Source organism: Stenella coeruleoalba (genome assembly GCF_951394435.1).
Source record: "Stenella coeruleoalba genome assembly, chromosome: 6".
Taxonomy (NCBI): Eukaryota; Metazoa; Chordata; class Mammalia; order Artiodactyla; family Delphinidae; genus Stenella; species Stenella coeruleoalba.
This window is the reverse complement of record NC_137151.1, coordinates 119,301,732-119,326,055: the sequence shown is the minus strand read 5'-3', so window position 1 is coordinate 119,326,055 and position 24,324 is coordinate 119,301,732. Positions and strand designations below refer to the sequence as shown.

The 24,324-nt window shown below is 41.1% G+C and overlaps 1 protein-coding gene across 1 annotated transcript in view; it reads right to left on the bottom strand.

Annotated features, from left to right (window-relative positions):
• Positions 1-24,324, bottom strand: part of CAB39 (calcium binding protein 39) — an 85,523-nt gene that overhangs the window by 7,099 nt on the left and 54,100 nt on the right. Inside the window, exons 3-6 of the mRNA XM_079925226.1 lie at positions 17,344-17,508; positions 14,875-14,993; positions 9,565-9,733; positions 2,463-2,522 (exon numbers count right to left, since the gene is read on the bottom strand). Of these exons, the coding sequence (XP_079781352.1) occupies positions 2,463-2,522; positions 9,565-9,733; positions 14,875-14,993; positions 17,344-17,508 (513 nt within the window). The remainder of the gene's footprint in view (positions 1-2,462; positions 2,523-9,564; positions 9,734-14,874; positions 14,994-17,343; positions 17,509-24,324) is intronic.

Here is a 24,324-nt window from a genome sequence, read left to right as displayed (position 1 = left end):
TCTTTATGGCTGCTTTTGCAGTAGAACAGACAGGAGAGCTGACAGAGACTGCATGGCTATGAAACCTCAAATATTTACTATCTGGGTGGCCCTTTAGAGAAAACGTTTTCCAGCCCTTGGTTTAAAGCTAACCAGAACTGCCTATGCATTCATTCTGTTGCTTATCTCTAGGCAGAGGTGGGATGGCCATCTATTTAGTATGCAAGCAACTAAAACTCTTCTCTTCAGAGATGGCTGTTAACCCTACCTTCTCTCAAATGATCGTCAAGCCAATGATCAAACAATTGGGTCTGCCTTTAATCAATAATGCAGAAACAGGAACACCCCAAGTTCTCGACAGAAAATGCAAGTTAAGATTTTCTGCTGCATAATTTTTAGGGTAAGCTTGGTTGCAAGAAATTATTCTCAAGGAGAACTGCCTGGTTAGATTTTATCCCTGGGCCAGCAATAAAGGACTAGGAGAGACAGAGGTCAGGCACTGTTTGGGCCCCTCAAAGATTTGCTCTCCGTGAGCGCCATTCTATTTACTGCAGAGGCACGCTCAGTGACTGCGTCCACTACATGACACTGTAATTCAATTCCCGTCTAAGAATGTCGATGGAAGAAATTTGTTCCAGGTCCCAGTGCTAGAAAAGGCTGTTTCTTTTGAACAAGCTTTACAGATACTGTGAGCTTTTCCTTGGTTTTGTTTCCCTCTATGCTTTAATTATTAGAAAGCTCAGAGTCAAGTGTACAGATTCTAGAGCATGTGTCTTTGCCCAGTAACTCCACCTCGGCTTAGTTTAAATTGCCTGCACCTCCCCACTTTCCTTCTCCTCCTTGGATCTGACTGCACTGCATGCACATTTTTGTCAGCTGCTGCACATAAATTGGCTAAAATCCTGTTAACCAATGTCACCCATTAATAACATACAGGAAAATATTTTATCACAAAATTAAAGCGACATCATTGCCGGTAGCAAATTTCTGGGAAATTAGTTTTTATCTTTGGTAGGTTTTAAATTAAGATACTCATATGTTTAATTAAAAAAAAAACCCTTGAGACCATGTGGTAATAGAAATAATAATGCTAATGTTTATTAAATGCCTACTGTGCTCCAGGCACTGTGTCTTGCATTTGACACACACATTCTTATCTAATCCTCACAGCAACCCAGTAGTAAGAAGGTGCTATTATGAGCCTTCTTTTAGAGCTGAAGATCCTAAAGGCACAGAGGGTGAATGAAGGCTGCTGCCCAAGAGCTAGAAGCACACGGTGGAGCTGGGACTCGAAGCCAAACTCCACGCAGTCTGGTGCCAAAGCCCACGCTTCTAACTACTGTAAAAGGCACCAACAAAACGACTGTGCTTCCGATTTAAACCAACAAATGCACAGGAAAAAAAAACACACCCACATCCCAATGTACACGGGCAGAAAAAAAAAAAAAGACCAGCTATGTTTAAGCCATTGATGAGGCTATTTATGAGGGAATTACTATGTACTCAGCACTGTGTTATGATGTTACTGGGAGTGGGGGGGAAAGACGGGAAAAGGAACACAAGAGAATTAGAAAGCATAGGTTTTGCCTCCAAGAATCTTCTAATTTAGTTCAATGGCACAGTGAACAATGAAGTATTAACAATACCTAGGATTTTAAAAATTCAAACAACTAGTGGAAGAATGCAAACCTAAGCCAAATGTTGGGGGAGAGAGAGAAATTTTAAGTGGATTGTTACTATCATAACTTCTCCAGGAGCACCTATGAGATCTTGGACAATGCCTACATTAAACTAGTACAGCATAAGGAAGTGCTCATGGGAATTGTGGAGAGCAGAGCTGACACATGGTGGAAGAGAACACATGACGCTACTGCTGTGATGATCAAGGGCAACCAGGTTATCAGAGCACCCAGCACTATTCACAAACCTCTGGGGGTTCTACTACTAGCTCAATCTGGAGGGGGCCTTAAGGCTGGGCTAATCCAATGTCTTCATTTTACAAATACGGACAGACTTCTGAGTCCCCCAGCGGGCCTTGGTCTTGGTCACAAGGAGTCAGCAGCAGAGCAAGGGCAGAACTGGCTGCTGCGTCCTCTAGGCTAGAGTTCTGCCCATCTACCTGCTGCTGTGCCCCTTTCTCTCTATTTGTAAGCAGCAGGAATGTGAGCAACTAACGGAAAGTAAGGGGAAGATAAGAAGTCAGACGGTAATTTTCTTTTTATCTTAACTGTATATTATCATTCAGCAGCAAAGTGCTTTATTTCCCTCTTCTAAAGCGAGAAAAGATGCAAAGTGCAGTGTGTCGTCAAAAAGATAAAATTCTGTTCTGACCACGTAACGCTCTATACCTTTAATTTACAGCATCAATTAAAAACATTGTATTTCCAAAATAAATACTCTGGTACAAAATCTAATTAAAATCTTTCATTTCTGGTAACAAAACTTACAATGTGCTATTTTAAAATAGTGTTTTATGTACTTACTCTATCATAATGTTGTTCCAGAAATTCTGCGCTGAGCAATTTATGTCTTGTAAGTAAATCCTAGGAAAAGAAAATACACTTTTTACAGTTGTTTGGCATTCAAGTTCTTTTAGAAAAGAGAATCCTAAACATTCCACGCCATTTTACCTGATAAAAACTGTTGTTAAAAATTACTATACTTAAAAACACTTGAGCATGAATTGTACTGAAAATGTTGATTCTATGTAAGAGCAAATAAAATCATTAATAATCAAATTGTGATTGTAATGATTGTCACAGGCCTACAGCTCTTAGAAGGAAAAATTAAAAAGAAAATTTATAAGGCAATGGAGATAAAAACTCAAAGAAAGGGAATCAAGAATTGAAATGAAATAAAAGTAAAACGGTTGTGATAAAACGTCAAATAGTATACTGCTCCTGGTGGCGAAAGAGGACATTTCTTTTATTAGAAAAAGTACTGGAGGTTCCATCTTCTTCCTCCTAAATTGAGTTACATTCAGTTTCATACTGAATGCAATCTTTTTTCAGAGGTAGAATGTTTTTTAAAAGCCCCATCATATTATAAACATTAGCTCCTAAGTAAGCAGACTAATGCTGCAAACATGTAGCACCAGAAGTTAGTATGACCTAGAGTCCAATTGTGCACCCCTATGAAATCGAGCTTATGCCTCACCCCATGAATTTCCCTGGAAACAACTCAAGGATCATTCATTCAGAAAACACCTACTATGTGCCAGATAAAGTTCTAGGTGCTGGGGCTACAAAGACAAAAAGATATGGTCCTTGCCTTCAAGGACATAGAAGTTAGCAATGAATTAGGCTTGGTCTCACAAGGTGGGAACAAAAATGGAAACACGTGACAGCAGGAACAGCCAATTCATCTTCGGTGAATTAATGAATTAAATTCCTTTACAGCTGCCCACTGGAGAGGTCACTGCCAATAATCCCTTTTCTGCAAACCAACTTTCCTTTAACTTGTTTTCTTTGCTGTGTATGTTTGACTTACCCAGGTTACAATGAACTAGTGTTTCCTGAAGTATGTCCTGAGAAGTGCTCTAAGGAATGCTCCATGGTCAACGAATGAGGAAAGAGCTACAGCTCTGGTGCCCTCGTGGGGATCCATCAGGTTTCAAGAGATTTTGCAGGGAGCTCTTTTGCTGCCTGCTTGTTAGCACCCTTCCCTGAAAGGCCTCCTTTGCATAGGCTTTCCCCTGGCCTAGTTACTTCCAACCTTTGGACCTCGACTCAAACATCGCCTCCATGGGGGACCCTTCCTGACTGGTCACTGGCACCAAAGCATGGTCACAGTTATGACTTGACATCTGTGGGATTATTTTATTAATGTCTCTCTCATGATAGGCTGTAAAGTCTGTACATACAAGGGTCATGTCTATGAAGTCTATACATACAAGGGTCATGTCTATTTTTACTAACCTCTGAATCCCCAGCACCTATGCAGTATCCAGCACATAGTAAGAGCTTAATATTTAATAAATAAATGAATGAACCAACAGAATCAGGGAACATGTTTGGGAAAACAGCACATTAAGCAATCTTCAAAGTATGCTTTTAAGAAGGCTTCTAACTCTACCCCAAAGATTTACAGGTGTTCAAACTGCTGGATGGGGTATGTGTCCTATGCCCATGGAAGGTCTACCCAATTTTTCCTAAATCCCCCTTGGGGATTAAACAGGCAAAATTAGAAAACCTGGAGTTTGAGTACCTTCAAGCATCTGGAAAGAAATGCTGAGGCTTCCCCACATGGGAAGGAGGAGATGGCAGGGCTAGAAGAATTTATATTATCTATTGGTCCATGGGGTCAGATGTGAGGGAGACAGGAACATGAGAACCTTATGGGAATGTATCAAGCATGCTTGTTAAAGAGTGTGTCCCGCCTCTAACACGCTACTGTGTGGTCTATGACGGTCTCCCCTGAGTTAGGAGCCTCAAGGGCAGGCGTTTGTCTGGACAGATCACTGCTGAACTGGGAATTCCCTGGCAGTCCAGTGGTTAGGACTCTGCACTTCCACTGCAGGGGGCCCCGGTCAGGGAACTAAGATCCCACAAGCCGTGCAGTGTGGCCAAAAAAAAAAAAAAAAAAAGAGATCACTGCTGAACCTCAGGACCTAAAGACACGAGCAGGCACTCAGAGACTTGTGGAATGAACTGAATGAACAATGAAAAAGTGAATTTAAGGACTGCTGTGGCTAGATCCATGCAAGACTGAGTGTCACGTCTACTTTTTGTGGCTGGGTCTTTCTGAAGGCCACTGTGAGGAAGTACAGAGCCAGGAGCCAGGTGCTCACCACTCTGTCATGATATGACGAAACAGAATGCCAAAGGAGGGGGTCTCAGAGACAACGGCTCTCCACTGGGGTTGGTTTCTTAGGAACAGGTAGGTAGAAAGTATTACTCTGAAAAGCAAAGATCCTAAATATGCTGCGCCAGAGTTTTTTCTTTAGGTCTGAGTAAGGCGACTATTTACCTTGAAAGCTGTACCTCCAGCAGCAGCAAGAGGCTCACAGTTGGGCCACACATGACAAGGGGGAACCTCAAACATCTCCCCATCAGAGATTCTACTTGTTATCATCTGGTTTAAAGAGACCAGGAAGCTCAGGAAACCACTGCCAATCTAGGAATCACTTCTCCATGGCCTTGGGGTAGGGACACTGGAAAGGGGTGCTGAGGCTGCTAAAGCAGCCCTCCTTTAAGGAGAGTAAAACATGGGCAGGGAAGGAACCACTGCCGGGAGCCGGTAAAAAGGCTGATACTAAGCTGGGAAAAGAGGAAGTGGGGACTTGCGCAGAGCCTCTGTCTCCTGAGAGGTGGGAGAAGACCTTACCCTTGGAACTAGAGCCGAGAGCTCTGGAGAGCTCAAACCAGGCTGGGGTGGGGGTTGCGGGGGGGGCAGAAACCGACAGATCAGAAAATGAAGGCAAGTGGTCATGCAGCCAGCACCTGGTAAGCGACCTGCAGAGTGGACAGGGTGCACGCGGTCCCAGATCAGCAGAGCTGCTGGGCCAGACAGCAGGGGGACAGAAAGAACCTGTTAAATTCCAGTATAGCCGAGACCCTGGTATTACCTGGAGAAAGGTCAGGGGTCATCTCCCAAGTCCAGCAGGTTGAGCAGCCGACTTTTAGGGTGGGCTGAATTAAAAAGATTCCTAAAAGTTATGTGAGTTTGGGTCCCGAACATCATGTCACAAAGACAGCCCTGGAATCCCTGAAGAAATGCTGCTCACCCGGGGGCTATTTTCACAGAGGCTTGGCAAGTCATGTGGCCCAGTTTCGTACTTGATGACTGTCTATGTCCAAGGACAAGAGACTCAGTTCTTCCAACTGTGTGGTTCACCTTTGGAGCTCTGAAAGTCAGAAAGTTCCTCCTGTGCTAGAGAGTCAAAACCTATCCCCAGGTTATTTCCAGAAAACTGTCAGAGTCAACAGAACTAGGTTTAGTACATTTTCTCTAGGACCCACTTTAAATACAAGTGGTGCTCTCACGCAAGTCCCTACCGAGTCTCCTCTTCTTCAGGCTAAATACGTCCAGTTCCTTTAACCACTCCTCGAATGACAGGTTCTCAGTCCCCCTCACCATCTACTGTCTTCTGAAAGTCATCTATTTGTCTATGTGCCTCTTAAAGTGTAGCGCCTGGAATGGAACACATTTATGTGTTGTTACCTTATAAGCTTATAGTGGGGTTGAGACCATCGACAGCTCCTTAGGTCACACATTATGTGGTCACAGGTAGCTTAGGGGCAGGGCAACAGCATCATACTGTTTAATTTTACCGGACGTACTCAGAATTTTGTTTACTCAGGGTGGGCTCTCTAGTCAGACTGCCTGGGTTCAAATTCTGGCTTCCCCATTTATGGTCTGACTTCCCCCAACATTTCTAGGCTTCAGTTTCCTTATCTGTAAAGGAGATAATAACAGTATCTCCTTCATAGGGTTGAGTATGATATGACGTTACCTGCCTTTTAGTCATTATTACACTCTGTAACAATTACACCTAGCATTACCTATTATTATTATGCCTTACTCCCACATCTCATATTGACAGAGCTGAGTCCTCAGGAGGACCACCTCAGTTCATCCGTATTTAATTTCAACCTGTTATCTTCTGGCCTCTCTGGATCTTTATGAGGCCTTATTTCAGGATCTCTGTTATCTGCCTTCTATCCCCTCATGGTATACATTTGTTATCACCCTTTATCTAAGTCTCTAATAAAAATGTTCAGCTGTGCTGAGTAAAGACAAATCCACTAAAAATTCTGCTCCAGGAGGGTGGCAATCCATTTTCTGGCTCCTTATGGATATGGCGTTCAATTAATTATGAACTGCTACCCTGAAACTCCATCTAGCTCCTACCTTTTCATTGTTTCCATGAAAACAGACCTGTACAATTATTCAACATCTAATATATCCACATTGTCATAAAGGAATAATTCTAATAGCTACTGTTCACTGCACCCATACTATGTGAAGACACAATAACCCTGACATACTAGTATTACCTACATTTTGACAGATGAAAAGACTGAGGTTAAATCAGCAGCAGAGCTGGGAACTGAATCCAGGCAGCCACACCCTTAGCCCCCTGATCTACTGGCGTCTATGAGATTAGTATGACTGAACTTACTCTTAGTGAATCCATGCTGGCTGTGGGTACACGGTTTCCTTTCCAAAATGCTCAGAAATCATCTCTTTAGCAATACTTTCTAGTACCTTACACAGGTATAATATCGAGCTCCACCAGCCTCTCTGGGGAATCTACCTTCTTTTACTCTGGAAAATTGGAAATATATTTGTTGGCCTTCTGATGTCCCTCCCCATCTCCTTAATTCCTCAAAAAAAAAAAAAAATCACGAACAAATATTTGGCCACTGATTTACTATCTCAGAACCCCATTCGTTCAAGCTATGAATCTTAGACATATTTCACGCAGGTAGTTTTAATTCCCTTTTAAGACTCAGCACCTGTTCCTTGGACTTTAAATCCAGGGTTATGGATAAGCTGCATTTGTCTCAAAGTTTTTGTGTGTAGAATGCACTTTCTGGGAAGGTAGCTCTGGTCATATTCTCGAAGGAGAGCACGAACCATCTACTCTTTTCTGATATAAAAATGTTCTTTGCAAAGAAGACATTAGCAAATCAGAAGAGGAGCGGTCCTCCCTCCCTGCTTGTCAGCACCTCTGGTGTGAAAGTGAGACCAGAGCCGACCAGACATTTTAAGCAGGGGTGGGTGGTACCTTCGGCGTGTTTGGTAGGTCTGTGCCTCTCTTATATTGTCTTAGTTTTGGGCTCTACTTAACTTTGCTTCTTGGAGAGCTCTCCATTCAGGAGGCTCTTGAATCAGCTCTGCCCCTTCTGAGTCATCGGGAGCAGCTGAGATACAGAAGCCAAGCTCGCTCCTCACTGCTCTCTCTTCTAGAGCTCATCCTTAGAATCCTACATGGTTTTAAAGTTTCTCTTCTTCAGGTAGGGACTGCCTGACTCTGCCCAATCCTTCCCTCTCTGGCTACCACGACCTGACAGGGCTGCTTTACCCACAGTGATTCCATCACCACCGTTTTCTTCTTGGTGAGAATTTCATTCAAAAAAGCAATCCTATCTGAGATGGAATTATCAGCAAGGCCAATCAGGGACTCACATCTGTGGCACAGAGTTAGTCAGCACATCTCTCTCACCTCTGAGCCAACTGCGCCAGGAGCGTGTGACCTGTGCTCTTCTTGGTCAGGCGGTCTGGCTGCATTCTCCGACCCCACTGCTGCTCCTCTCCTCTGCCCTCACCCTCCTCCTCCCAGAGTGTCCCACGCTCAGGCTTCTGGCTTTCTTCCCACCCAGGAGTATCCCTTCTTGACGCATGGTGCTGCTACATCTCCCTTCATTACAGGTCTGCTTCTTTTGAATGGGGCGTCCCCTTCCATCAATATATCCCAGGTCATGAGTCCCATCCCACCAAGTGCAGTGATACGTAAGATGTCATATTTTCCACTCTATGTTATAATCTCATATTCATTTCATTTTGCTTTGTACATTAACATATAAATATCTGAGGTCTTCTGACATCCTCTCTAATAATCCCTAGGCGGCCAAGTTCCCAGGCTTTCATCCCATTTTGAGGGTGTTCATTCGCTCTGAGGGACAAATTTTATTCAGAGACCAAGATGTGCTCATTATCTCAATGGCTCTTTATACATAAAAGTGAACCTTCACAAAAACAGTGGCCACTTCTCACTGTAACAGTGTTCATCGTTTCTGAGCACAGTAGTCTGCAGGTTAGTATATTAAATTCTGATTATATTAAAATTACAGTTCTAAATATTCACTTATGAGGTCAGACATTTTACATAAGGGAATATAACGTATAAAGGCTTGCTCTCATTGTGAAAAACACTAAAAAACATTACTGCTTTATCTACATACCTTAAACAGCACAGAACTTTGCAACTCAAAACAAAAATGTGCATGTTGTACAGTGGTATCGTATCATCTGTGTATTTAATTTACACAAACACACAACAGGGAGACAAGGTAGGCAGGGGAGGGGGGAGTAGTAGTGCTGGTGATTCTGCACCCCCACCCCTTGTGTTTAATAAACAAGCTCTGGCCTGAGCAGGAGATGGGAGAGAGAAGTCCACTGTGCCCTTGGGCCTGTCCACAATAGGGAAATCTCTGTCCTGAGTGTGGTTCTAGTATACTGCAAATTAACAATGGCCCTGAACAGAAGCCAACTACTTTGTCTGATGCTTAATCAAAGAAACTGCTGCAGTATGTTCCAACACAGGAGAAAAATCTGATTTTCACATGTAGTGCATATCTATATACTGTACTTGATGGGTAATTTAACAGAAAAGTGTACTTTTGACCGTACAGGACTTTTGCCTTTTAGACAGACTTTAGAATCTAACTTTTCTACCCTTTTTAAGCTGTGACTCTACTGCGTATACCTGAGTCACAATACATATTTAAATATATCTTCTCTCTTCCCGCTAGAGGGCAGCCATGTATAGACTTGGAGGGTAGAGAAGGTTTAGGAAAAACAGCACACCTGTTAATCTCATTTGTATGTATATTTAGAATTCTACAGTTTTTATGTTACCTTGAATGTGGCAAATGCATCTGAAGCTATATCAAATGTTGACATTTCGACATATCTGAAGAAATCATAAAACTGTTCTGACCACAAAATGATTTTTGCAAGTGGCTCATGTCTGATGCATTCTCTCAACATTATTCCACAATTCAGAGCTATTTCTGGAGACTCATATCTGCAAAAAGAAAAGACAAAGATGACTGCTTTTTTTCCCCATCACTGTTCTTTTAAAAACTCTAACAGTTCCAATTTTTAGAACAGGAAGTTTCAGACATGTCCTAATTAAGTGACAGAGCAGGTTACGAAATGCATCTCTCTCAGAGTAGAATATGTGCTCAGAGGGATTTAGTCTAGAGGGCACACACACATTAGTTGGTCGTGACTGCTTCAACCCGAAGAAAAATAACAGCCGTGAGAGCGATCATGAAAATAAAAGCTTATTACTTAAGCTAAAAGATCTGAAGAGACGTCTACAGGGTCACACCTCCAAATACGGTTTAGTTTTACATGTGGTGCTCTCACCACTTCAGAAAAACCAAAAAACAATATGAAATAAGCAAAATAGTTTCCTAAAATTCATAGTATCTAAACGGGTCTATCAAATATACAGCATTTATACTTGTTTCAATTCAGTACTCAAAATAGTACTTTCAAGACCGTTGGCAGCAACACATAAATGCTACAAAGGATGTCACCAAGTGCCTAGTCAGGGATGGCCCGAGGGCTCTCGCAGTGGACACAGGGGACTCCACGGCATCCCTCATCAGCTTTCCGCACAGCCTTCCTCTACACCCACCTCAATGTCTCTTGCCTCTTCCTTCCCCGTGATCAGAAAGAGAACCTTGTTTTCCTCTCAGCCCAGCAGACTCTTCCATTCTGATGTACATCAAACCCCTTGGACTGGACTCTGCTATTCTGCTCAAACACATCACTCTGTTCCTCCACCTCCTTCCAAGCTGCACACACAGGCTTAATATCCTTCCCCACTCAGTGTCCTCTACTTTCCTGCCATCGAATCCATTTCCTAACGTTTTACGAGTAAATGCCTCTGCTTCGCTAAAACAAATGGTCTTTTCTCATAAATTCTGCTATTTAATTTCCTGACAATGCAGATCGTTGCATCTCTCTCTTTAAAAAAAGAAAAGTTCTCCCAGCTCTCCTTTCTACCTCCTCTGTTTCTATTTCTCGCCTGGCTGAGGTCCTTCCTCTGTTGCCTCTGGCCTGCTAGTGAATGCTCCTACGACCTCATGGTTCCCTCCATGGCTCCTAAATTGCCCCAGCTCAGATCTACCCTGGGCTGTAGTGAGGCATTTTCTGTTGCTTCTGGACAACTTCAGTTAAAGGCCTACCATAAACTCTACAAGTCTAATATGGCATCACTATTTTGCTTCAGATACCTGGGTCTAAAACAGGTTTAACAGAACCTTCTTTGGTAATGGAAATGTTCTATAACTATGCGGTCTACTGAGCACTTGAAATCTGGCTAGTATGACTGAGGGACTGAATTTTAAATGTCATTTAATTTAAATTAATTTAAAATTAAATCATTACATGTTGTTAGTAGGTACAGTATTGAACAGCACAGTTCTAAACCTTCCCCTCTTTACCTACTCCCAACCTTCCCATCCTCAATGTCACCACCCCCCTTTTAAATACTTCTTTGCAATATCTCAGTTTCATTTTCTTTTATCCATTCCCAGTGCTGCATGAAGTCACACCTAGTCACTCAAGTGACCCCTAACCAGCACCTTTGTTCAAGCTCTGTCTTAACAAATCTATCCGACGACTAGTGTTATCAATAGCCTTTCCAGCTTAGGAGCTTATAATGATTTCTTCTTGCTAATCAAATAGACAAACTTTGATGCCCAGGCTTCCCCACATCATAGCTACTCTTCTGGTACAAATCCTCTCCCACTATGCCATAAAACACTCTGACTATCTCCTTCCTGTTGTCAATCACTGTGTTCATTCCTGCCCTTGTACTCACTCTTTTTTCTGCCTATGCAAATTTGAAACTATCTGGAACCTCAATCCTAAGTCCATCTTCTGTTACCAACTCTTGCCTTATTGACTAAACCCACATTTTATCCCCTGAAATCCACTAGTAGTGTTATCTAGTAGAATTATCCTTCTGTTGTACGTATGTTCATCACAGATCCCCAACAAAAGCAAAACCACGTTCCTTTGTATCACTTGTGGCATGGCAGCTAGAAGGCTTACTGGCTCTTAGGTGTTATTAAAATGTCTGCTCCCAACATGGCTGATCACACAATTCATTTCTGCTGATCTGTAACAGGCAGGAGACTAGAAAGACAAGGGTAAGACACTTTGGTGCAACAAGTTGGGCAGGTTTTGATGGCAGTTTGTCAAGCTTGTCTTAAACGATTAAATGTAAACCCGTGAGTACAAGGTAAACAGTTACGCTGTACAACCTGTTAGCACATTAACATTTAAATCGCCAGTGGAAAAATGATTGCTCCAGATTTAGACTAACACTAGCAACAGGATTATTTTCAAATGCACACTAATACTGTTAGCATAACTCCCCCAAATGTCTAACATCAAAGTGTCAATACTTATAGCCTGAGTGGCTAATCACATTGCGTTAAAGTAGTCCAAACTAATTAATCAACAAAAGCAGAAAAATCTTTTTATTTTTTTGGCCACGCTGCATGGCTTGCAGTATCTTAGTTCCCCAACCAGGGATTGAACCTGGGCCCTCAGCAGTGAAAGCGCCGAGTCCTAACTACTGGATTGTCAGGGAATTCCCAAAAAAGCAGAAACATCTTAAACAGGTAGTTTCAACAGGGCCCCTGGAAGAAATGGCTGTTTCCGGGTCTGAGGCAGGATCTGTACAAAATGAGCAAGGGACATCTTGTGCCAGACTGCAAGGAAGCCATCAAAGACGAATGGGGTCTTGCCAAAAGGACATAGGAGCCAATTTGAAGGAGCTCCCAATAGCCCAAGACGGGGCAATTTGGACATAAAAATTTGGTCATAATGACTGCAACGGACTGAGACACATCAAATATATTTTAAAACCCCCTAAAACTTGAGGTCATAATGGTGCTTAAGACAATAACATACTCATTGCTCATCTAAGCAAGTGGCTAGGGCACCAATCGATTATACTAAAAAATGATACAGTGGAAAAAAATCAAGCATCTATTCTGTCTTTCCTATAGAAATCACTGCTGAGGAACAAAACACATTTAATATACAGAGAAGGAATAACAGAATTAGGAAATCACCATTTTGAACCTAGACAATGATCCTCAGTGGATACTAAAACCATTAGGTGAAGGGTTGATGGAGGACTTTATAATGGACAGACTGACAACACCTACATCCACTGATCAATCTAAATATCACCAGAAGTAGGACAACCTGCGTTGCCCAACAGGAAGCAATCCCATCACAATCCCATCCATGAAGAATTCCTGCCCCCCCAAACTGAAGCTGAATCTAATCAAACTAACTTGAAAGAACAGAGGATAGAGGAACATGGTTACAGGTGAAACCACAGGATGCAAATCCCAAATATGTGGTTTCCCTGCAAAACAAATGACCCAGTTGCTTCAACAAATAAATGGTGTTAAAAGAAGGGGGCAGGAACTATTATAGATTAACAGAGTTAAGAGTCATATCAACCAAATTCAGTTTGTGGACCTTGCTTGAAAACTGATTTAAACAAAATGAAAAATGACATTTTTGGTGAAAATCAAGGAAATCTGAACAGTGACTGGGCATTAGATAATATCAGGTTTTTAAATGATATTATGGTTATGTTAAAGAATCCTTTATTATGTACTAGGGATGCATACTGAAGTGATGTTATGTTTGAGGAGGGAAAACAAGAGGCAAGGAATAGATGAAACAAGAATGTTAATAAATGTTAGTAATTGTTGAAGCCTGGTGACAGGTAGGAAAGGGGTTGTAAGGGGTGGGGGGACGGCTTCTGTGGGATCCCAACACCAATGGCTTCTCCTCGCCTCCGTAAACTGAGGTTTCTGCTCTGGTCAGCTCAGTTGAGAGCTTGAAACCTTTCTTTAAATATTACCTCAAAAGTCTTACTTTACATGACATTAAACAATGTTCATATCATATCCCTGGCCACTCTAAAGTGAAAACACAGGCAGAGTTAACTGATTCATAGATTTTAACAACCGCTGCTTTCTATGGAAAAAGGAAGACTGGCTTTAAAAATACACAAAGGCATCTGGCAGCTGCTCTAAGAACACTAAAATTTCAGACTACTCACTACATGTTCATACACGCAGCTCTGGATTGATACAACAAAAAATCAGATGCCAAAAATTCCGTATGGCAACATCTGAAGAAGCAACATAGATAGTCAGAACTAGAAAGAAGGAAATAGAATGCTGGCATCCAACACATGCACTGACTCATGCTTTGTCTAAACGAGTTTGAACTTGGGGCAAGTGTTAAACCACAGAGATATGAATCAGAGTGAGGCAAGCTATAAAGCTGGGGTAGGAGAGCAAGCTGATTCACGCCACCAGTCATGCCAATAAAACAGCTGCCCGCCAATTTAACGGAACGCCACCAGTGCACACGTACCCAGAGCTGGCAAACAACTCTGGTGTGAAACAACAGGAGGTTACTTTGCCAATCAGCGATGACAGAGAAGAGGACTTTTTTCTTAACTTTTAGTTTTAAGGCTTTTTTGGTTTTTGTTTGATTTTTTTTTTTTTTGAAACTGACAGGCTACCCAAAGATAAATGCCTGCTTAGTTCAACAGTAATTCCAGGAAGATGCACTGTGAATTACCAGATTAAGTGGGTAAGTGGACACACACAGGTGAAAAGCAAAGGGAAGTACGTCATAAACATGTACTTTGTTGACTGTTGACTGAACAAGGTTAAGCTATATAGCATCCAAGCTCCATTTACTGGGAAGCCTTTACTGCAGTACCGTGTGCATGTACGTCCAAAGAAGATGTCTTTAAATACATGATTTAGCTGATATTTCAACAATTAAGGTTTTTACATCTTAGAGAACAGAAACAAGAACACAGAGGACTTATTTTTTTCTTCAGTCATGTATGGTTTGAGAATTTAAAGGCTCACAATTCACCTAACTTTAAAATCCCATGGGCATTTTCAAATTCAGTTTAGCTCACAGGTTAAATTTTAAGGAGGGAAATGTGTTCCAGAACTACGGGAAAATGAGCTGATGAAACTACAGAGGAAATGCTTTCTGACATTCACCATCCTGTTTTTGCCCAAGACCATCTTTCCTTTTTATTTTCCAAGTCAAAAATATAAATCTTATTACATTATACTTTATACATACCCTTTCAATAACATGAACAAAATATTCTGTTGGGTGCAGATGTATTCAACAGTAGGAGTTCTTGTACCAATTTGTCTTCTGAGAATATTGTTGAAAATCTGAGCCACGTCTTTCTTGCCCTATTAAGGAAGACAAAAATATCAAAATGCCTGACTAAATGCCAAAATGCCCTAAATAAACTCAAATCTAGGTACTGTATATTTATAATTATGACTGAATATCTGACTTTAAAATGTTCGTAGACATTAAATTTTCTTATTTTATTTCTTCCTTCGTAATTTCAAATTCTAAGTTTTAATAGTGAATTTTTTTTTAAAGATTTTTTTGATGTGGACCATTTTTTTAAAGTCTTTATTGAATGTCACAATATTGGTTCTGTTTTATGTTTTGTTTCTTTGGCCTCGAGGCATGTGGGATCTTAGCTCCCCGACCAGGGATCGAACCCACACCCCCTGCACTAGAAGGTGAAGTCATAACCACTGGACCACCAGGGAAGTCCCTAAGTTTTAATAGTAAAGTATTTTTGACATGAATAATGTGTTGACAAAGTGAAATCTTACTATATATAATTTCAATGATTTCTAACTCTCAGAATCATGCTGACTCAGATATGAAAAACAAAACCTTGCTATTTGCTTACATTGTTCAGGGATCCGATTCCCACCCAAGCAGCTTCAAATAGGATGCTTGTATTGTAAACAATACATATAGCTTCCTTTTATAGTGGTGGAAGGAGGAGAAACTGTATTGTTAGTGTAATAAAAATGAAAGAATTCTGTAAGAAGTTGAGCTTTAATGGCAAGTAGACATATCCTCCTACTAAACTAGGTGTAATTGGGAAAAACTTTATATATAGATAATTAAGGTACTAAGTATCACATGATGCAACAGTTCAGAGATCAGTGTTACACCACTGTACTTCATGAAACAAAATAGGTAGATGTTAACACAATACAGCGAAACTTATAATCAGAAAGCTGCACAAGAAAGTAACAAATGCAGAAGTAGACCCCAAGAGATGTTTCAGAACTGCCACTTTATAAGGCTGACAAGTCTGCAGGAGAGTGAGTGAAACGCTAGCTTTCCAGCACTAGAGATCACCCTGGGGCCTATGCTAGGTCAGGAGTAGTAATGGCAATCTCGAAGAACCAGTCTCAAGGGCACACATTTCTTTTAAATTAAATTTATGTCTCTAAAGTCCCAAATGAATATTAAGTTCAAGGTCCAGGTTGGGGAGTGGGGTGGCAAGACGAAGGAGAAGGAACTGGATGGTCCAGTGCACTCCCACCTTTGTAGTGGAGATAAAAATCCTTGCTGTTGGAATTTGACACTCTATTAAAGATATATGAAACCAGCTATATAAATGGAAATATCATAGTTCTGTCTGTTCTAAAAGACAGAAGTAAATTTTTATTCTCTTTTATTATCTATTGATAATACATTCAAGTAACCTATGAACCACATCTTCCCCACCCTTCTCTAAAACTGAATCTAGCTACAGGTGTCTGTCATTTTCTCCCCTGGTTTTCCAAGTACCTGAATAGACATACAATCCCTCAGGACGATAAACACTGGGGCTTAAACAAAGCACAGCCATAACGAAGAGTCGAAGAGGAGACTGCTCACGACTATGCCAGAGCCCTTCATTACACACTTCTCAGACTAGTTTATTCAGACTGGTATCAGGGACCATTCTTCTCACTAATAAATGCACTAAATATCCAACATGGGATGATCTGGCTGTATAAGCCTGGGCACCAATCTCAAACGCCTACCAGGGACGAGCAGGAAATGCAAATGAGCGCAGCAGGCCGAGGTAGAAAAAGCACGCTGTGCCGTCTGTGGCGCACCCAAGTGTGGATGCCAACGTCACGGGCTGAGGGGCCACACAAGACGACAAGGCCCAATGTTGCCAAATTTTCCAAGGGAAGCCAGAAATTCAAAATTGTGTATAAAATCTCCTGCTGTTTTAATGTTATCCTCATTTAAATGTTTAAAAGCAGTGCCAAGCAAACAAAACACATATAATCTCGACTGTAGTGAGTTCTCAGCAGGTTAAAAACAAACAAACAAAAAAACCTAGATGTTCTCTAAGATCTCATCTACCTCAAAAATTCTAACACTCTATGGTCTTCTTTAGATTGTTTTTTCCTTGAGAGCCAAGAACCAGTGAATTATGTAAACCAGCAGCTGTTTATTAAATACAGCCTAAATGAAAGGGCATAACAAATACCTAAAAAACTTCATATACGATGTAGTGAAAGAGGGGGAAAAAACCTGGCCTAAGTCCGAGATACCCTTGAGTTCCTGAGTTGGCCCCGCTAATCAGACAGGCAGCCCGGGTATGCTTACAGGTCAGTACCCCTGAGCCAAGAGCCCAACAGGAACCTTAAAATGTTTCAGAGAGAACATACGGAAAATGACTACGAATAGTTAGTGTTTTTGAAAAATAAAAAACTGATTTCTTACCTCAAAGTCAATGAGCTGTAAATCAGCTACTAGGGTGCTAAGGAGCCCACTATTATACAGTTCTTGAGCGAGCTGTGCCACCGCTTCTGTCTGTGGCTCCTTTTCATTTGTGCCATACAGAATTTCTTTCATGGCAACCAGATTTTTGGAAACTTCTTCTGTAGCCTGATTTTGGGGGAGAGGAGAAAATTCATTTTCACAAACATATATAACATACCTACACTTGCTAAATACCTTCTCTATATATTACATACCCCCAGACCCCTGTACAAGACACAAAGGTGGGCAAGCCCCATCCTGGCCCTCAGGAGTCAAAAACTGCATGTGTGTGCACAGGTGGGGACTGACGTATGTGCTCGACAGGGAAGGCCAGCAGATTCACAACCTGTATACTTGAACGCTGAAAACAATGTTGTTGTAGTAGAAACAGAACAGGGAGAAAAAGTTCAGTTCTGCTCAAATGGGAGGGAAACAACATGGAAGAGGCACCTGAGCTGACCATGAGAATGGAGAGACACTGCCAAGCAAGAACTGGCTGGGGAGAAGGAGACTGAGGGGAACGAATGGCATGAACTGGGGATGAGGGAGAGGAAGCAGCACAGGGCCTGTCAGAGAAAAGGTGTGGAGGGAATAAGCGAGTGACAGAAGAAATGAAGCTGAAAGAGGCTTTGAGTGCAAAGCTAAAATACTGGCAATAAATAAAAAGTCACTAAAAACTTCCACTTCTGGCAGGATGAAAAACAAGGGTCAGATTTACCTTCCCCCATGAAAAAGACCAAAAATTGGAGGAAAATATTTGAAACAATGAATTTTAAACATTGAACTTCAGGCAGCACAGGAGAGTGATTCCTGAGAGAAGGGAAACAGACGAAATGAACGTCACAATTGCCCCAGCTTACTGCCTGCCCGGAGAAAATTTCCAGGCCACGTCACAGGGAGAGGGAAGCCAGGCAGAACAGGCAAACTCCACGTGAGGAGACAGAGCTGGTAATCTATGGAGGCCAAGGAGACTTGGAACTTCTGCAGGGCCAAGTACCAGAGAGGAGACAGCTACGCTGAAGAGAGTGTTAGAGACCTGCAAAGACTCACTTGCTACTCTATCTGAGTACTGGTAAGCACATGCGTGCGAGTAAGTACCCAAGGCCAGGGAACAGAGCCATGGAGCTCACGCAAGGCTCCCATCAACCTGATGGAAAACCTCATATTCACAGGCATAAAGCAGAGCTCTCAAAGGGTTTTGTCTCTGCTGTTATAAAAAATTAGCCCTGGACTAAACTCTGCTCTCCAAAAAGCTTAAAAGCAAGCCTGGAAAGAATCAAAACTGGAAAACACAACCAATAATGAGGAGGAAAAACAGTCAACAGTAACAGCCCTGCAAAGTGACACAGATGGTAGAAATCAAACAAGGACATTAAAAGTTACTATAACTATAGTCAGTACATTCAGGGAAAAAACGAGCATGTTAAGTAAAGGTATGGAAGACGTAAAAAAAACCCCACCAAAATCAAACACTTAAAAATAAAAACTAAAATTTCTGAAATAAAAATTACACTGGATGGGATCAATAGCAGAGCAGACAGTGCAGAAGAAATGGTTAGTAAATATGATGACAGAGCAATGAAAGCTATTCAAAATGAAACACAAAGAGAGGGAGAAAAAAGACAGCACAGCAGTGAGCTACAGGATGACTGTAAGCAGTCTGATACATGTGTAACTGCAGTCCCCAAAGGAGGGGGAAGGACAGACAAAATACGTGAAGACATAATAGCTGAAAATTTTCCAAATTTGATGAAAACTATAATCCCATGGAGCCAAGAAGTTCAAAAAAAATTCCAAGCACAAGAAACAGGAAGAAAACTATGCCAAGCCATTTGCTTAAATTGCAAATGCTTAAATTCAGTGAAGAGAAAATCCTAAAAGCAACCAGAGGGGGGAAAAACATTACAAAGAATCAAAAAATAACAGACTTCTTGACAGAAATGATGCAAGTCAAAAGATAGTGGAGGAACATCATTAAAATTCTGGGGGAAAAACAAAACTAAACTGCCATTGTAGAATTCTATACCTAGTAAAAATATTATACAAAAATGAAGGTGAAATAAGAATTTTTAAGACACAGAAAAGCTGGAAGATTTTGTCACCAGCAGACCTGCACTATAGGAAACGTTTAAGGAAGTCCTACAGGAGGAGATTCAAGATGAAAATCTGTGTATACAGAAAAGAATGAAGAGCACCGGAGACAGAAATGTGGATAAATGGAAATGATTTTTCCATTACTAAAAAAAAGTCTCTAAAAGACAACTGGCTGTTTAAAGCATAAATAACTGTATTTTGGGGTTATGTCATATGTAGAACAAGAATATGTGGCAACAAGAGCTCCAAGGGGGGCAGTGTTAAGGTTTTTATACATGAAGCAGTATAATATTTCTTGAAGACAAACCACAAGTTAAAAGGCATACACTGTAAGTTCTAAAAGAACCACTAAAAAAAACAAAAGAGTTATAGCTAATAAGCCAACAAAGTAGAATACTAAAGATATGTAAGAAAAATAAAGGCTATAAAAAGCTAAATAAACGGAAATATTTATGACCAGAAATTACTTCAGGGAGATTACTTAGCACAGATTCAGAGGACATCAGCCTTTAATGGTACCTAAAGAATCATCTAGGTCCACGGTATTCCCTTCTACAACCTTCTAAATCTTCTTACCAAATGACCACATTGCTTCACCTTAAATATTTCCAGTGTCCAGTAATGCAGGATTAGCAGACTTCAGAATCAGACAGCTGTTAGAAAATTTCATAGTGAAACGAACATTGCCTCACTATAGTGTCGGCTGGTCCTGGGTCTGCACTGCAGATAAGGTAGTATCTTCATTGGCTCCTCATTGAAAACAGCTTGCCTGTCTTCCCTAAATAGTCTTCTCCAGAAAAACCTCCTCTCAGCTACTTTAACTATCCTCCTAAGAAAGACAGGATTAATGTTTCAACTCTATCCAGATGGAATGATGCACAAGACACCGGACCACCATTTCCCTGCAAATGTTGCAAATTTAATGTAGCTCAGGGCTACCTTTAAGAATTTTTGCAATTATATCATATAATTCATTCAAAGCCAGATCTTCGGAATAAGCACTGCAATGATGGCTTTAACTCTTCTCACTATTTAATTTAATCTCATTAATAGCCCATCATTCAACACTGTGGAGGTATTTCTGAATTCTGAAGGACATCCAAAATGCCAGCTATTGTACCCATATTTGTATCATCTGAAATCTGATAGGTAGGTATGCCTCGCATGGCCTCAATCATTAACCAAAATGCCGAAAAGGAAGTAACTGAATGGAGCCTAACATTATGCCTTTGAATCATCATGCTCTTTTCAGTAATGATCTATAAATAATCTTTGGGCATGGCTGCTCAGCCACTTACATATACACTTATTTCCAAATGATATTCTAAAGGCTTTTTGTTAAATATTCTGATAAAATAAGAATATACTATTTCCTCCACATTTCCTGAATATAAGGAAATGAAATAAAGTTAATTTGGTACGACCGTTTTACTTAAGTCTATGCTGATTTCTACTGACTACTGCTTTCTTTTCTAAATGCTTACAAAGTATCTTCCTAATAATCCCATTATGAAACCTTATTCAGTGTCAATGTAAGCAGACCCTTTACCTCTCTGAGTCTGCTGTCACTACCCTATTCTGTTAATGTCTTAGATTTCTGACAGCAGTTTGTTGTCATCCCATATATAAATTGTAAGTACCCCAGAATGTACTTTTTCTGGACCAGGAGATAAAAATCATTTATCAACAGTAAATGTTCTCTTATAATCTAATTACATGTGTTGCCTTTACAATTTCATTTTATTAATCTCTATTCTTAAGATGATTCTCTTTGACAGGGAAGTATCTAACATTTAGTAGGTTTTCTGAGTATATTATCTGCTGAATTTACTCACTGACCCTACTACGTCATAGACCTTAGCCCCGTCTGCTTCTCTGACTAGATCAAAGTTTTGAGGTTCTTAATAACCCTTCATGTGTCTCAGTTTATACTCTGCTTTGAAAATCTGAGATCAGACCATACTCTATGCTTTCTGATAGTAAAGGATGAAGAAGTGCTCACTATGAACAAAAGATGAAGATCAAAATGCTCACTATGTTGGGGGGAAGGGGAGTGATAGCTACAGTATGGGGTTTCTTTTTGAGGAGATGGAATTTTAAAAATTGATTGTGTTGTTTGTGGTTGCACATTATCGGTGAATAAACTACGAACTACTGAATTGTACACTTTAGATGGGTGAACTATATGATATGCAAGCTGTATCTCAAAAAAGCTGTTTTTAAAAAATGGAGGAGAGAAGCGAGGAAATAGAAAGCTACTTATGGTGCTTCTAAGATGAAAGGCACCCTGGATTCAAACATAAAGCCCTCTTCTTCCCTTTCAGCAGATGACACTGTTACTACATTATGAGCGGGGAGGAAAACACCATCGAATTCTCTCCTCTGCTAACCATTATACTCACCTACCTATATTAACCCTCCTTGTTTCTAACCATTATACTCACCTATCTATATTAACCCTCCTTGCTTCTGGATTCCACTCATCTCCTGCCTTCTCAGGATCTCATCCTGTCTGTTACCTTATCTCCTCATATAGTCGACTCCCCTCTTACCTGATTCCTCCAAACTCAATTTTAAATATGATCTATTAGATTCCCACTAACAAAACTAAACAAGCTCTCCTTTGACTCCATAACCCCCTCCCAGCTACTGCCCGCCATAATTAAGCCTCTCAGAACACCTCCCTGTGTCTGTTACAGCCCACATCTCTTTCCTATTCACTCTTCAGCCCAATCCCGTGAGACTTCTACAGCCAGTACTTTATAGCTTTCAGACAGCCACCAACGACCTGCCTGCCATTAAAGACAATTTCTAGCCTTCATCATGCATGAGCTCTCGGCAGCATTTGAAGTTGGCTACACTCTGCTTTTAAAACCGCTCCTCCCTGTCCTCTGTGACTTACCAACACCCTACTTTTTTTCTTCCTGTCTCCCTGGTTGCTCCTCTGTCTCCTTTTTGGCTCATCCTCCTGGAGTGGGCCATTTAAATATTGGGAATTCCTCCAGGCAGAGTACAGGGCCCTCTTCTTCTCATTCTATCATCTCTCCCTAGGTAACCTCATCCACACACAACTTTAATGAACACCTAAATGCAGATGCCTCACAGATTCCTATCTCTAATCCAGTTCTCTTACTAGTATATTAAGCAACCTGCTAGAAGTGTCTCTACTTGGATGTCTCAAGGTACCTCAAACCTAATGCATCTAGAACAGAACTCATGCTCTTGCCCCAAAGCCTATGTTCTTCCCTTGTTCCCTATTTCTGGGAATGAGATGCCACTACTGATGCTCTTAACGTGTCAGAAACTTAGGATTCATCCTCGACTCTTCCCTCTTCCTCACCCTGCCCCGATATCTAATCCAGCACCAAGTCTCCAAAATCCATCCATTTATACTCCACCATCACCACCAAAGTCCCCATAACTCTTGTCTGGACGACTAAGGAGCCTACTGACTGGTTTCCTTGAATTCCCTACAGTCCATTTTCCACATCACAATTAGAATGATCTTTTCATAACACAAATATGATTAAGATTTGTGCTTAAATCCTTTGTCTTAAAATGCTTAAATCTTTGTGTTTAAAATGCTTCAATTACCTATTGCTCTTAGGATGGAGAAAATTCCCTTTTAACATGGCCCATAAAACCCTGCATGGTCTGACCCTACCTCTCTGACCTCACCCTGCACTGCAATTCCTCCCCCACTATCTATATACCAATGCTCTGGTCACACTGGGCTCCTTTCGGGCCCCTGCACATGTGGGTGCCTATGCCCACAATGCTCTTCGTGCTCATATTCCGCCCCACCTCCCAGCCAACTCCCGCTCTTCCTTCACTGCTCAGCTCAACGATCACCTCCTCAGAGAAGTCTTTCCAAGTCAATTCTATCATACATTCTCCTACTACCTGGTACTGCTTCACAGTGTTTCTCACAGCTGTACATAACTCTGCTTTTCCTTGTATTTCTAATGAATGTCTGTTTCCTTCTGCTCCAGTAGCAGCCCAGTGCGTGCAGGTGCTCCATTCATGCTTGATGAGCGGCTGAACATGAGTATACGTGATCACTGGGATACAAAATCCAGATGAACACTGGATGTAGGGAAATGTGATGTTCTCACACCGTAAAGTCAAGGAATTCCTCTAAAAAAGTAGTGCAGATCCAGGGACCTGAAGGAAGGACACTCTGCAACACCTCACCAAGAAAAGTTGAGGGAATCTACCTGACAGTTTCAGTGGTGAGCAAGGAACCTAACTCCCTGTTTCCTCAGAGAAAACAGTCTGGAAGGATACACACCAAACTGAGTACAATATGCCTATGGGGAGGGGCAAGAAGAATACTTTCACTCTGCACTTTCTGTATTTCAGATTTGTTTGAATGTTTTACAGTTCATATTTTAATTTTTTAAGAGCAAAATGACAAAGGGAATGAGAGAAATAGATCAAAGTGTTTACTAAGTTGGTAACAATTGGCTTATCTAATTTCTGCTTCTGTTTCCCTCCTTTCACTCCTCCCCACACATCACCCCTAAATTTTTAAGATTTCTAACAAATAACTAAGTATTGTGTATAGGTCTACACACGTAAATAGGCCTACCAACCACGCCTTGAAAACCAGTGCCACAAACACTGCCAGATAGAAAGCTAAAGGCTAGAATTGGGCTTAACAGGTAAAAGGCTACTCAAACTACCGAGAAGTAGAGAATGGCACTGGGGACAAGTGACTTCCAAACCTGGGTATTTCCATGGTTAGTTACCATCGACACAGGATAATCAGCAGCATGATATAAAAGAAAAACTAAAATTCATCAACTTTATTGTTTACTAACAGTCCTGATACATGAGAGCAATCAA